The 16,543-nt window shown below is 41.8% G+C and overlaps 1 protein-coding gene across 1 annotated transcript in view; it reads right to left on the minus strand.

The window, feature by feature from the left end:
* Positions 1–1,146: 1,146 nt before the first annotated feature.
* The window catches only part of LOC308083559 (uncharacterized protein), a gene marked incomplete at its 3' end in the record, with an annotated part of 105,384 nt that continues 89,987 nt past the window's right edge, over positions 1,147–16,543 (minus strand). Inside the window, exons 7-9 of the mRNA XM_080425873.1 lie at positions 11,139–11,210; positions 6,805–7,001; positions 1,147–1,315 (exon numbers count right to left, since the gene is read on the minus strand). Of these exons, the coding sequence (XP_080281999.1) occupies positions 1,147–1,315; positions 6,805–7,001; positions 11,139–11,210 (438 nt within the window). The remainder of the gene's footprint in view (positions 1,316–6,804; positions 7,002–11,138; positions 11,211–16,543) is intronic.

Consider the following 16,543-nt stretch of genomic DNA (forward strand, 5'->3'; position numbering starts at 1 on the left):
CACACACACACACACACACACACACACACACGCACGCACAGACAAACAAACCGAAAACAAAGCACTAGCATGAACATTATGAATGTTGTAAGAGAGGCCTTGTTTCGTGACGGGTGAGGTTGGCTTGTTGAACCCTCGGACAGTACATTCACAACAGGTTGTGTGACTGCTGAGTAATCCTGGATGACGCCTCACATCCGGCTCTTTAAGTATATACCCCTGCTTTCTCATTCTCTCTCTTTCCTTTCTTTCGTAATGGAGCCCTGTGTGTTTTGTCTTCTGTCTGCCCTGTGTGACAGTTTGATGAGGTATTAGTCCATTTAATTTATCGTCTTGTTCCCTCTTCCCTGTGTCTACCAGCAGACTTGTTGTCTGTTGTGGGAAGACATGCCTTTGTTTTGAGTGGGACAGGACAGCTTTCTCACGTATACAGTACATTGGCACGCACTGGCACTCACAAGCACGCACAAACACACAGAGCATAAAGGGTGTTTGCATGTTCAAATGCACGTAAGCAGTTATGCACATTGACGCAAAAAGACAAAGTACGTACATAGTAAGTGTGTAATGTCCAAACATGACAAAATGATTAAGACTCCTGCTTCTTAAAATACACATTCCCTGGCTGCTCTGGGATCAATTCCCGCCAGACTCTTTCCTGTATATTTTGTACTGTTCCTCTGCCTCTGGTTTCCTATTGTCAATCAAGTCAAGATTGCCAAAAACAATCATAGGCTACTGTAACTGCACACATAGCATAAGGGAGGGATTCCCTTTTGGCTAAGCAGTATCTATGTTTGGTTCCCTATGTAGGAGACCCTCTTTCAAAACTAGGTTATTACACATACAGTTCACAGTTTTTGCTGTGAAGAGCATTTAAAGACTCTGCTGAATGTATAATGATGAATTTGGACGCTACATAAATGTAAAGCAACCAAGTGTACAGGACGTCTAGTGAATCAATGAATCCCAACCGGTGGACAGAGGCCCATGCCTGCATTTCTAGCTTTGATGAATGGAGGTGGCGACGGAGGACTGTCACCAGTGCCGCGATAGCCCTGAAAGTGGTGTGTGCGTGCGTGAGTGTGTGCGTGCGTGCGTGCGTGCGTGCGTGCGTGCATGAGTGTGTGCATGTGTGTTTTTGGGTCAGAAGGGGACACATGGTCCCAGTGATGACAGAGAGTTGGGCAAGGAGAAGAAGAGAAGGCTACAGAAGGAGAAAGAGGGGCGATGAATGACGGATGGCAGCAGGGAGAAGAGAGGAGGGACAGACCGAGGTTGGGAGTGGTACCAAACATGCCTGGTGACCTTTGACCTACGAGGAGCACAGAAAGGGGCGTGACAATAATACGTTTACAAGTTTACAAAGGGCTTCATGGCTTAATCAAAGCTTAACATTTTAAAGAAAGTATTAGATACAGTTTACAATTAAGAGCAGAAATGCAATATGTTAAAATTCAATGAATACAAAATAAATAAAATAAAATAAAAAAATAAGGGATTTAAAAGAAGAAGCTAGCAAAGGTCCTTTGTTTTTCGTCACACTTCTCAACCTTTAATTAAAAGGTCGTGTTGTTAGACAATTTCATAATTGTCATAATTCTGTACTCATCAATATGTTTAAGAATTTAATCTGTAGCCTTCTTTGGTACGATATACCTCACCTGGAGCTCAACACCAGCTAAACCTGAAAGAGGATGAATACAAAAGTAAAGGAGGCTGGGGGCTCTTTGGGTGGAGGGCAAACTCACACATGGATAAGAGAGGTGAGAAGCAAACATTGCTCTGCATTTAGATCGGTGCTAGATCTCCATGTCCATCTCCTCACTGAAAAACTCAGTAGACAGGACCCATGATAACACTTTTTCACTGCCGATATACCAATTCCCTGCAATGACCTTTAGTGTGAAAATAGCAGATCTACAAGCTCATAATGCCTCATGATGTGATGTGAGCTTGTAGAATCTACAATGTAGATCAGCTATTTTCAACATGCGACAGCATCATACGATGTAGTATAAATCAAGCTTTAGACCATGTGTGATCAATCACATGGTATGCATGCATGTTACTAGTGTATATTTTCTTGAGCTGCTACTTTAACTGCCTCGTACCATTGCCTTTTTTCTTTCTTTTTTTTTCCTTTCTGAGCTGTTTGTATTCCATTGCACTCATCAGGAATATTTGAATATCTGACATTTTTTTCTGGTTCTTTCCTTCTATTTCTGTTCTTCTTCCATTTCCTGAAAACTACAGATGGGAGCCTGTACATAAAAAATATTGTACCTACCATTTCACACCTGTAAACCTCTCCAATATGAAGCACTGTTTTACATAACCTGGTATGAGTCTGGTGTATATACGTACTACTAATACCCAATACCATCAATGGTTTCATTCTATCCCTTGTAAACAGTGACCACGTCTAATCCCCAGATATTGTGGAGGGGAGACAGCAGGGACATAAGTAGGGGTGGTAAAACTAAGTTTAAAGGCTTTTCCTCAAATAAAACATAGGAAGGCAGGGTGGTCCAAGACGGGCCGCCTGTTAATGGCTAACTGGATATGCATTTAAACACACAGTCTCCCATATACCCCTGCAGCAAATTGTATATGTAAACACACACACATATGCGATGGCACATAGTCACAGATACACACGCATCCACACACATACATGCATGCAAGCAGGCACATACACACATGCAAACAATGACAAAGAGATCGTCTGGGAGAACAGTGAGTGGAACAACCACTTCAGACGGTCGTGTCATTTTCCAATTAAAATGTCCCAATGACCTTCTATTGGTTAAGGCTTATCAGATACTGGCACTACCCATCCCCTGACCTCTGAACTCTGTGAATTATCAATCACATAATTTTAAAACAAGTACCAGATTGCATGTTCATAACTCAGCCCTTTAAAGTAATTAAGCAGTTAGAGTTCATGTATTTTCTCAACTAAAATCAAAACATTAAAAGAAGTATTGATGAAAACAAATTATTGTGTACGTGCACTAAAAACCCTGAGGGACACATTAACGCCTCCCCGCCTGGACAGAAACAAAACACTACATGTTTCATGATTCTTTTTTAAAGATATTCTTTTGGGCATTATTAAATAAAGTCTCAGCAAAGAAAGTTTATTTAATAGTGGAGAGAGACAGGAAATGGCAAAATAGAGAGATGGGGAAGGACATGCAGCAAAGGGCTTCAGGTCTGATTTGAGCCCAGGTTGGCTGATGGACTGATAAATGAAAGTGCATTGATGATGATGGGAAAACGCTTTATTTTTTTAAAGCTCAAAGATGTCGCATTGTGACTGTATTGACATGCCCAAAATAGGGACGCCAGGTTGAAAGTTGTTAAAAACACACATGCATGCAATGTAAGTAAACACACCCACACAGGTCCATATGAAGGTCATTTGCACTGGTGTGTCCTGGATATTTATGATAATCCCTGTGTTTGGCGAGAGGGAGAGCCTTGGGTCCGTTTCAGATATGACTTCTCAAATATCACTTTATTACACGGTTGACGTCTAAAAAGGAACATTCACCTGCACACATTCATGCTTGTGTGTAAACACTTTCCTTCGAGTTAGGCTCAAAATATGGACTCAGGATATTGAATTTCAGTGTGGCTCTTATACAATACCTTTCCTGTCCATCTTGGTCATAAAGATTGTCTCAATCATCATGCTACAGTAACAGACATTAGGCAACTAGTATATCATGTGTTTGACTATGACTGTATACTATAGGCTATAAAAGCTAAACAGCATGACTTATAAAAGACAGAAAAGACTTGTAAATATGATTTCAATTATGTCTGAATTATGTCTGCCCCAAAGAACAGAAGAGCTGACATGCAACAGACACAATTCTAAAATGAACAAGCAATATGTGTAATAAAGTTAAATGTAATTTGGTTTGACATTACTATTTTGACAAATTCTGTGATCAGCATTATTTCAAAATATTTGTTACTACTTTATTAGATAAACAAATAGGCTACTATGCACCAATGACCAAAATGAAAAACAGAGAGAGAGAGAGAAAGAGAGAGAGAGAGAGAGAGAGAGAGAGAGAGAGAGAGAGAGAGAGAGAGACACACACACACACACACACACACACACACACACACACACACACACACACACACACACACACACACACACACACACACACACACACACACACACACACACACACACACACACACACACACACACAGAGAGTACAGTACCACACACACAGTGTGTGGTACTGTACCCTACCCTGCACACACTGATCGTTGTGTCGCTTTATAACTCCGGCAATGCCAGGCAAGCTGATAATGTGGAACTTTGCGCTTTTCAGGCCGCGACCCCCCAAAATAACCATATTTGAACTGAGGGGCCCCAGCACTCGGAATTGTAGGCATAGGCATTACATTTAGTTAAACAATAGCGATACAAGCTCACAACGCAGCATTGTTGTAGATCAGCTATTTTTTTTCACAATGTCTGCCTATTTCTTATGTAATATTTGACAATCTGGCCAATTTTTCGATAAAACATTTCTTAAGGGTCAATAAATTGTAACTTTACAAATGTGCAGATACCCTGTATGCATGTATGCTGTATGCTGTATGTTGTTTTGTTTGTTGCGAGAAAACAATGTTGCACGTTAAGCTAACCATCTGGGGACCCCCCCAAAATAATTTGGGGACCCCCCTGGAGGACCCAACCCCCATTCTAGTTGGTAGACAAAATCAAATTCCAAAAAGTCCTTACTAGATGAACAATAATCAACCTGAAACATTATTAAGGCACCAATACGGTGATGAAAGAAATAATCAAATAGGCCATAAAAATAATCAATCATGAGAAATGATCAATCATGAGAATCATGAAAATTGAATGATGAGACAAATAAAAATAAGTGTGGGAAGCCTCTACAATTGCAGTTATTTTTGCTGACCTAAATTGATCTCACTCCTACATGCAACAACAGTACAGATAGATGATGTAATCAAAACTCTTATTCTAATAATGTACCAATATGTGCTGTCTGTATTTTCACACAAAACGTTTTTCAAAATGCCAAGCCAGTTCATAGGCTACTCACCGGAGATGTGGCTGTATGGAAGTCAAAAGGAAGTCTCTGCTTCCATCTTGTGGTGAACCGTTTCTTTTTTGTGTGCAACATAAGACTGTGTATCATGATGATGAATGGCTAGGAGATCTCGTTCCTGTTATTGTCTCCGCCAGGCCGAAACCGGACGCATGCACGCGCATGGGACATGCACACATGGGACACGCACGCGAAAATGTGTGTTTTTTTTAACCGTGTTTGTTACTTTTTTGGGTGTTTTTGTTACATTAATTCCATAATTCGGTACAAACATTTATTTTTATTTTTTCTTCATCCCAAAAGTGGGGGGGATATCCCTCCCCCCAATGGAACTGAGTATTCCATTGGGGGGAGGGTATTACTGAGTTTTATTTTCACTATTGTAGCAATTCTTTTTTACATTTTGGGGAAATCTTTACATTTTCAATGCACTGATATTGAACATGAATTTGATTTGTATTTTTAAAAGCCTGTGTGTGCTATTTTCATTTTCCAAAAGAAAATGAAAAAAGTGATTGAATAAACACGGCCCCCTTACGCATTAGGACAATATCAGTCACTGGAACCAAGGACGGGTGTTTTCAATTAATCTAACATGGTTAAAATGGAGTTTGAAGTTATCTAGCAACTTAAAAACTGTCTGGGGTGCTCACAAAAGCCAGAGTAGACGTTAAAATGACCCCAAACACTTTTTTTTATTTTTTTATTTTTTTTATTATAATTTATATCATTTTGACCGAGAGGTAATACAGTACATCTTAATCAAGACATTGGCTGTCCCAACGTTGGGCCAGCTTGAAATATGCCAATATAAATGTTACATTCAATACAGAAAAAGTAAAAAACAATAGAATAAGAAAAGAAAAAGAGAAGAGAATCAAACAAACAATCCAAACATTAAAAAAAAAACAGAACCCATAATCATCATTGTTATGCTTACAGAATTAAACGAAATATCAGCAAAAACAAAAACAGAAAAACAGTATAGTTCCATAAAGGCGGCCACAGGCTCCAAAATGTACCAGTCTTTTGGCGAAGGTCATATGTGAGTTTCTTCAAGGGCAAAAAAGTAGAGGCCTGAGTCAGCCACATCTTTACAGAAGGTTTTTTGAGGGGTAGACCATAATAGTAGAATGCACTTTTTGGCAAGATATATCAGCAGTCCAGCACCAGTCTGCTATTGTAGTATAATAGATATAAGCTAATGTTTTCAGAGTGTGAAAGTGGACCTTGTTCCAGAATGACAGAATTAGATCACAATTCAGTAGACATGCATAATAGTACCTACTACAACCTCAAACATCTTTGAAAGTGAAATACCCCTTTAAGTTCCTTGCTTTATTGTCTCTGCCAGGCCGGCAGAGTGTTTTCGCTCCTGTCCGTGTGTGTCCGTGTGTGTGTGTCCGTGTGTCCGTGTGTGTGTGTGTGTGTGTGTGTGTGTGTGTGTGTGTGTGTGTCCGTGTGTGTGTGTGTGTGTGTGTGTGTGTCCGTGTGTGTGTGTGTGTGTGTGTGTGTGTGTGTGTGTGTGTGTGTGTGTGTGTGTGTGTGTGTGTGTGTGTGTGTGTGTGTGTGTGTGTGTGTGTGTGAGAATTTTTGCATCACAGATTTGTAGGCAGCCTGTCTGTGCTGCTTCACACATCTTCCTGCAGGGGGGTGTGGTCTCCCTGACACACACTCAGGAGCGTACACAGAGCACAAGAGGGTCTTCAGATGAGGGGAACATTGCACTTTCACAAGTGGAAAAAACGGATGTACTTCAAGACCTGCATCCTCCTGGCGGGTGTGGCCAAGCATATTGGGCATGATAGTTTCATTGTAATGCAGGTCTCTGCATAAAGGGATGCTGATTGGTTCACATGTTCCAGAAGTGCTCTCCTCTTGACCCTATATGCATTTAAAGAAATCACACCCAGTGTGAAGTGGGCGGTGTGGTCACAGTGGTCATCACAGTGATGGAAGTTCACTTAAAGAAAAGAATCAGAATCAGAATCAGTTTTATTGTCACATCACAGGTTTACAAGGTAAAAAAAAAGTGGGTGAAATTCTTTTTTGTACATCATTCCCATCGCAACGTTAGTTTCCATAGAAAGAAGAGGGGGGGGGGGGGAGAAGAAGAGGGTGGGGGGTAAGTGGGAAGGAGATCAAAACAAGAGAGCAACAGAAGGCCAGACAAGTTATCTACATATTTACAAATTACCTGAGATAATAAAAACTAAAAAAACTAAACTAAGGTGCCTGAGCATAGCAGCAATGTATTGTATACTGTGCATGTTATACTTATACTGTGCATGATAGACAATGGACGTTAAGGTGCTTAGAGGAAAAGGAGCACAATAAAAAGACCAAAAAGTCAGTGCGTTATACAAGGGATTAAGGTGCAAAAGGTCAGTGCGTGTCCACCTAGAGTGGACTGACCCTAGTATAATCCGCAAGTAGCTCCATGATGGAGTGCAACAAAAAGTCATTTGTACCTGGTGTAGTCCACAGGTGTGTCCGAGGGGGGGCTAAAGTCCAAGTCATTGTCCCTGGTATAATCCACAGGTGTGTTCAGGAAGAGCCGGAAAAAGTCTGCGCTGCCTGTTGTCAGGCTGCTGAACAAGGCCTATGCCTCATTCAGGCTTATGCCCCATTCAGCATTCTGACAGCAGCCGGATTGAAACTACACCAGTACCTGGTGGTGGAAATCTTGATACTGCGGTAGAGCCCCTTGCCCGGTCGCGGTCGTTGTAGGGGGTTGAACAGTCTGTGACTTGGGTGGTGCTTGTCCTTGATGATGCGCTTGGCTTTGACCACGCACCGCTTTTTGTACAGTTCCTGGAGCGCTGGGAGCTCGATTCCCATTATCCGCTCTGCCGATCGCACTACTCGTTGTAGGCTGATCTTTTCTCGGGCAGTGCAGTTCCCGTACCAGGCCGTGACACAGCCTGTTAGGATGCCTTCGACAGAACTGTTGTAGTACAGCCTGAGGATGCGACGTCCTACTCCGAGCTTCTTCAGGCGGCGGAGCCAGTACAGTCGCTGCTGAGCCTTTTTCCTCACGTGTGTGGAGTGCGTCTCCCATTTGAGGTCCTCCTCGATGTGTACTCCGAGGAACTTGAACTCGCTGACCCTTTCCACTGCAGCACCGTCGATGAGGATGGGCGCATGGTCTCTCCGCGGCCTCCTGAAGTCCACGATCAGTTCTTTGGTCTTGTCGACGTTAAGAGAGAGGTTGTTCTCCCGGCACCAGCGTGCTAGTGATTTGATCTCCTCTCTGTAGTCAGACTCGTCGTTGTTGACGATTCGGCCTATCACTGTCGTGTCGTCCGCGTACTTTATGATGGTGTTGGAGACATGTGTGGCTATGCAGTCATACGTGTACAGGGAGTAGAGGAGGGGGCTCAGCACGCATCCCTGGGGTGCTCCGGTGTTGAGGGTCAGGGGGTCGGATGTGATGCTGCCCATTCTCACCACCTGATGTCGGTTGGACAAGAAGTCCTGTATCCAGTCGCACATGCTTGGGTGTAGCCCTAGGTCTCTGAGCTTTTTGTCAAGTATTGCTGGGACAATGGTGTTGAATGCAGAGCTGTAGTCCACGAACAGCATACGTACATATTTGTCCTTCAGCAGCTTGTTGTCCATGTGCGAGAGGACGGTGTGGAGAGCCATGGCAATAGCGTCGTCGGTGGATCTGTTTTTGCGGTATGCATACTGCCACGGATCCAGCGAGGCAGGTAGCGTGGAGCTGATGTATTCCCTCACCAGTTTCTCGAAACACTTGCTGACGATCGGGGTGAGAGCAACAGGTCTCCAGTCGTTCAGGCATGTCACTTTGGCCTTTTTGGGAATGGGCACAATGGTTGACATTTTGAACCCTGCAGGGACCACAGCCAGGGAGAGGGAGAGGTTAAAGATGTCAGCGAAGACACCCGCCAGCTGGTCTGCACATGTCTTAAGGACCCGGCCTGGAATCCCATCAGGTCCGGCTGCCTTGTGGATGTTGACCCGTGTGAAGGCTGTACGCACTTCTCTCTCCGAGATGGTTAGAGGGTTGTCCTCTGCTGGTGCTGCTGATGGCCCCGCTTGGCTGCCGCGGTTGGAGCTGATCTCAAACCGGCCGTAGAAAGTGTTCAGTTCGTTGGGGAGGCAGGCAGGCGGGTTCACCTCGCTTCTGGTTCTTGTTTTGCAGTCTGTCAAGGTGTGTACCGCCTGCCATGTGCTCCTGATGTCGCCATTGCTGAGTTTGTCTTGCATCTTTTTTGTGTAGGCCTTTTTCGCCTTCCTGATGGCGCTGTTTAGGGCCGCGCGCGTCGTGTTGCACGTTTCCACGTCGCCAGATTTGAAACCAGCATCCCGTTCATGCAGATGTGCACGTACTCCGCTGTCCATCCATGGTTTCTGATTGGGATAGATCCGAACTGTCTTTTTTGGGACTATGTCATCTATGCACTTACTGATAAAGCCAGTGACTGAGTCTGAGAGTTCGTTGATGTTATTCCCAGCGGCGTTCTTAAACATCCCCCAGTCAGTCTGGTAGAAGCAGGATTGTAGCATAGCGTCTGTGTCCTCAGACCAGATTCGGATTTCCTTCTCAACGACCGGCTCCCTTTTTAGCCTCTGTTTGTAGGCAGGTAGCAGCTGGATGGCGTCGTGGTCAGAGCTTCCTAGCGGTGGGCGTCGGAGGGCTTTGTATCCATCCTTGAAGGGCGTGTAGCAGTGGTCAAGAACATTGTCACCACGGGTACTGCAGGCGACATGCTGGTGGAATTTGGGAAAGACCTTTTTTAAGTCTGTCCGGTTGAAGTCGCCTAGGCAGATGACTGCGCAGTCCGGGTGGCGATTTTCTTGTGCACTGATCGCCTGGTGTAATTCCCTCATAGCTGTGTCCTTATTAGCTCCAGGATGAATGTAAACAACGGCTACAATCACAATGCTGAAGTCGCGTGGTAGGTAGAAAGGACGGCAGGCTATGATTAAAAGTTCAAGGTCTGGTGAGCAGTGACTATCTAGGATTTTAACATCTTTGCACCAGTTGTTGTTGATCAAGGCACAAACTCCCCCCCCACGTTGCTTACCGCTCAGTACAGGGTCTCTGTCCTTCCTATACGCGGTGAAGCCAGGAGGAGTGATAGAAGAATCAGATGCTAACTCCGTTAGCCACGTCTCTGTTAGCACCACAATGGACGTGTTCCTTGTCTCACTGTTATACTTTACGCACGCTAGTAAGTCGTCCATAGTGGTCACAGTTCTTGATTCACACAGAGATCTAACGTTCGCTAGCAGGATTGAAGGCAGTGCAGGTTTATATCCACGTTTTGTTGTTCTTACGAGTAGACCTGCTCTTGTCCCTCGTCGCCAAGGTCTTTTCCGTCGCCTCGGGTAACTTTTTGTTCCAGTCGGAACAAAGGGAACCCCTCCCCCCTCCCAGCCGAGTGGAAGGTTTTCGGCAGAAAAGTAATATTTCTGAAGTCAATCACAGTCCTAGCCAATCACAGTCCTGAATAGAGTCAGCCGATAAAGTCTGCCAATCATATTACAGCTAGTGGTCATCACAGTGATGGAAGCTCACTTAAAGAAAAGTATAGATTTGCATTGAATGTGTAGGGGTTAGGGGTGTCCAACGGTTGGTCCACAATGGGTGATTCACTTAAAAAAACGTAAATGTGTTTTTTTTAAGTGTATAGTCCTATTTATAGGGCTATGCACATGTGTCATGTGTTTCACTAGCCAATCACAGTCCTGAATAGAGTCAGCCAATAAAGTCAGGCAATCATATTACAGCTAGTGGTCATCACAGTGATGGAAGCTCACTTAAAGAAAAGTATAGTTTTGCATTGAATGTGTAGGGGTTAGGGGTGTACAATGGTGGCCAATTACGGTGCAGGGTTAGGGGGGTACAATGGTGGCCACACACAGTGCAGCGAATGTCGATATCCAAACCTCACATATAGGGGCGGTTACACCGCCCAAAAACAGCAATAGCTATTAATTATGGGTAAGAGTTATTCCTGTTATCCAGTGCTCACATGGTTTTCCTCCTACCTGACTGGTCGGATCCACCAGTTCTTTTGCAGAGATTAGCACTGATCCTCCTGTACGGTCTTGACCGGAGTCCTGCCGTATAACAGACAAAAGCAACTAAATTATATTAGTATAAAAACTGTCTGTTGTCTACTGTATTTATATCAATTTAGATATAGCCTACTACATCAATATTTGGTAACACCCACTTCTAAACCCCTAAATGAGTGTCCATCTACTGTAACCTCCTCCTCCTGCTGTGGATGCTTCCTCGTGTGCAACATTATAGTTTAGATATTAATGGTATAACATTGTTCTATCTATTGTATCTGTAAAACAGTATGTTGTTGTATCAAAGAAGTTGATTTATGACAGACATGGCCTAATTGTGGGAAATTCATGTTCTTCTGACAGACAGTTTTTAAGTTGCTTAATTCAGTATTGAGATATTTGATATTAATTTAATTAGACACGCCCCCTTCCTATACAAACCCATTGTAACTTCTAACTCCATTTTAACCATGTTAGATTATTGAAAACACCCGTCCTTGGTTCTGGTGATATTGTCCTTCTAATCCATCTGTGCGTGCGTGCGTGCGTGTGTGTGCGTGTGTGTGTGTGTGTGTGTGTGTGTGTGTGTGTGTGTGTGTGTGTGTGTGTGTGTGTGTGTGTGTGTGTGTGTGTGTGTGTGTGTGTGTGTGTGTGTGCGTGCGTGCGTGCGTGCGTGCGTGCGTGCGTGTGATTTTTGCATCACAGATATTAACTTACACTTTCACAAGATTCCATTGTAAATCTTTCACAACTTAAAGAATCTGGCCAAGCAAAGCCAACCTTTTCCATGAGTTGTAGGCAGCCTGTCTGTGCTGCTTCACACATCTTTCTGGCTATTGATCATCCCAACCTGCATTTTCTTTTGCCAGTCCCACCCTGGCCTCCGTGTTCCTCAGCCTCTCTCTCTGTTCTACCACGGTGGCTCCCAGGCTATGAACCATGTCTCTAAGACCCTTCAGCTCTGTCCATATGTCAGGTGGCAACGGGGTACCTAGTTCAACCTTGCTCTCTCTCTCCCTGAGCCCCAGCATCAGACAGAAGGAGCAGTAAAACAAGCAAAGCCCCACAACCCATTCTGACACCAAGTCACTATAGATATTGTGCAGCTATTTCATGTATATACTGACAGTCACAGAGCAACACTCTATTAAACACAACCATAACAACAGCCTACTCACTATCCTCCAGTGCTTTCCCCTAAATCTTCTCACCAAAATGTGCCCATCAATGCAACAATCACAAGACTCCTAAATAACTGCTATGGCTAAACTAAACTAAACATATACTCTGTTACAACAAGTAGAAGTCCCGTATTCAAAATGTACTTGAGTAAATAAAGTACAAAAGTATTGGCATCAAAAAATACTTAGAGTAGCAAAAGTAAAAGTAGGCCTACTCATTGTGCAGAATGTCCCATTTCATGAGTTCAGAATACAAAATCTTTTGAAAATAGCAGATCTACAAGCTCACAATGCCTTGCATCGCCAGTCGTGACTCATTGTGAGCGTGTAGATATGCTCTTTTCAAATGTCCGAAATGTATAGGGCTGAAGTGGTTAATGTATGTGATTTGTAATAATAATCGAAATCTACAAAGTAACTAGTAACTAAAGTTTTCAAATTATTGTAGTGAAAGTACAATATTTGCTTCTGAGATGTAGTGGAGTAGTAAAAGTACAGAAAATTGGAAATACTCCAGTAAAGTAAAAAATACCTAAAAATTGTACTTAAGTACAGTACTTGAGTAAATGTACTAGTTACTTTCCACCACTGCCGTTGACTCTATCAAACTGCACCTGCTGCTGCAGAGATGTTGATGACCCAAACACAGGCTTAACTTTCATTATGTTGGCTGCTTAGCCTACTGTTGGTTAACTGTCAGTCTGTCATCATATAGGCTTTTATATTTAGTTAAAAAATACAAATAAAAAGGAGTTCAAATGTTATTTCATATGACAATTTCGTATGAGCATGTCTTGTGCTAGACCATGGTTAATGTTTAGCTGAAATGTGTGTTAAGTGAACTAATGTTGACATAACCTCACAAAGCAAAGGGCACCTGTAGCATGTGTGGTGCATAGTTCAACTAGTGGCTACAGAAAAGTTCTACTATAGCCTACTGCAGACTGCATAAAAAAAATAGATAAAGAAAAAAATATATAAAGATTGCACAGGGTGGGGAGCAGAATCTTTTATAGAACTTCTAATTGAAAAAAAAAAGAAAATTGGGAAGACATTGGTACATACAGGTCTCTGACCCTGTGGGACTGGAAGGAGTCAGAACTACTGCCTCCTTGCAATATGGACTGCATTGTAATATGTATTTAATAAACATAGCTATATTACTTCTAATATTGCATTTATGAAATGTGTGAAAATATACTGTATTGATTGATCAATCGAATGTTTTGATAATTTTGGCTTAGTCAACCTTGTTTAATATTTTATTATCTTTGAAAGCACTGAAAACATGTAATACGCTACGTAAATTGACGTTAAAATCAATCAGTAATACTTTTTAATAATATTAGTTTTGTTTTAGCAGTAAGTAAAAGTGTGATCATTGCACCTTAAGTTGTTGCATACACATAGTATATATTCATACCTTAAATTGATTTATGAAATACTTTATTCACAAGTTTGAAAACAGTATAGCAGTATAGTTAAAAAGAAAAGGCTATGCTAATAGGATTACACAAAAAGCCCCGGGTCCATTGTACTCAATCAAGACTTACTATATATATATCAGCCCTAGCCTTGACGACCTTGCAGCATGTTATGTAGACAGATGCCAGGTCATTGTTGGCCGGGCATCCTATAGTGTGTAAAGTTTCAATGTAGGCTGATCATAGGTTCTTGGTTTACGTATGTATTATCATATATATATATATATATATATATATATATATATATATATATATATATATATATATATATATATATATATATATATATATATATATACATGATTGATTGAATATATGTATATTTTCATACATCCTCGCTGAGGGTTTTCTAGTGATTTTATAAAATTGTTTATTGCAGAACAAATACATTTGGATCAATTTGAGACATGCAGTGCAGAAAGATGGCAGTTTTCTTGTTCAGATCATGGCATCCACAGCCACATGCATGTCAACATCAACTCTTGAGAGTTTGGAAGTCTGATATGTAAAAATATTTGTTTGCACTTGTGATGGAATTTCAGGAACACCTGACCTGAATCTATGGGCTGCCATCTTTTTGCCTATCGTCCGTTTGATCCTATTCCTCACAAACCCAAGAATATTTGTTGGAACAAGGCACGTCATTCCATCCTTTGCCATTGCGTGCCAGCTCAGCACAGTCCTCACCATCATCAGCATCATTAGGTTCCCCGTCCCGCCAAAATCCTGCACCTACCAGATCAGTCCCGTCCACCCATGTCCATTTTCCCTCACGCACCGTGTCAGAGAGACCAATCCAGGTTCTGCTATTAAATCTGGTGATAAAATCAATTTCCTTTCTGTTGTCTATAATGACGAGGTTAGCTCCTCTGTCTTCACAGTCCTTTCTGCTCTGCTCCCAAGTTTTACTCGAAGTGGAGACATAGTAGCAGCTGCCATTGAACTTTGTCCATTCTTGCCGACAGGGTTTTTCTAGGGATTATAATTATATATTTGGATCATTAAAACCTTGTCGGACCTCATAAATAAGTGTTAAACAAGTGAGAAATGCAATATGCTTCTAAAAATAATTCCTCCTTTCACCCATTTAGACCTGAGGCCGATTCTAAAAACGCCTTCTAAATCCTGACCTAAGTTTTCTGAAAAACGTAAAATATTTATTCAAAATTTACAAAAGAATTATGTAGCTATACTGTACATAGCAACAGGAACCCCAAAAGGGGTTCAAATAGTATTTTGCCTACCTGTCATATTGAGAGAGAGCATGTTGAACTCCTCCTGTATTCCATCACGACTTGCAGCTACAAGTTCAAAACGCCCCTGTAACTCCTCTTTCTCTGCTCTCAATTGTATTTTCTCGTTCTTCAGATCATCTCGTTCCTTTCTCAGGGATGTGCGGCTGGTCTCTGAATCGTCTCTCAGTTCTGTCAGGGTGTCGTAGCTGATCTGTAATTGGTCTCTCTCCCGTGTCAAGTTGTTGCATTTGGTCTCTAACAGCTTTCTGTCTTTTGTCAGGTTGCTGTAGTTGTTCTGTAACTCCTTTTGCTTGCTGGTCAGGTTGTTGTATTTTGTCTGAATGTCTCGCATTTCAGAATCATGAAGACCGGCAACCTTGGTGTCTGCAAAAGGATGTCAGATAGAATCAAAGAGTATACATTTTCATTATAGAATCAGAAACTACAAAAACATCCTTGAGTCCTTGAGTGCTCTCATTAGCAGCAAGACAGGAGTCTACTCACTGTGGACATGAAGGCTTATGATCCCACCCAGCAGCAGCATACATAGTAGACCCAGGCAGACAGCTGCAGTTTTAGATGGACGCCTACACATCTGACCACAACCTGAATCAAACAGTAGCATAGGTGTATAGATTACATTTCAAGCTAATGTCAATCTTGTAAGCTTGTATTTTGAATTTCCATCCAGGGACCAATAAATACCTAAATCTTATCTTATTACTATTTAACATTTTTATGAAACTGAGACTTTAGTTAACCTGTCTGTAAAACAAGCCATGTCTATAATGCATTATAAACATACTTATAATGCATTATAATCTGCTTATAACACTGTATAATTATAGTTAAAATAACTATATAGCATTTTATAATGACTAACTTGACTTAACTTAATGACATTCCTGAAGGTGTAGGAAACCTTTTTTTTTTTTTGTCCCTCAATCACTAGCCTGCATGGCATTGTCAGGCTGATCATACCGTGGAGGAACTTGTGAGTGATCCCACCACGAGATTAGTCTGGCAATGCCAGGCTATTCAATCACCACTTATAGTGACTTATAATCACACTATAATGCATTATACTAGTGATCTTAATGCAATATAACATTATTGTAATGTATTACAACTATGAGAATTATAATATACTATGATCCTGGCCCAAAAGACAGTGTGAATTATGCAAGCATTAGTTATGAAGTATTTTGATACTTGACCTTATACAGTAAGATATTATAAGAGGCTTTATAATATGTTATGATTGCATTATATGCAATGCATTGTTACAGTGCATTTATACTTCACCTTGTAAGTCATTATACAATGGTTTATAATGCATAATAGACATGGGCTTCAAAGGAAGTGATATATTACCAAACTGTCAGTTTTGTGTGAATAACAAGGTGTGTTCTTACCTGAAGGTTCATCTCCATAGGGTCTCATCTTGAGATTCTCATCAGCAGCTATTGGATTCA

The sequence above is a fragment of the Gymnoscopelus braueri genome, assembly GCF_963280865.1.
Source record: "Gymnoscopelus braueri genome assembly, chromosome: 4".
Taxonomy (NCBI): domain Eukaryota; kingdom Metazoa; phylum Chordata; class Actinopteri; order Myctophiformes; family Myctophidae; genus Gymnoscopelus; species Gymnoscopelus braueri.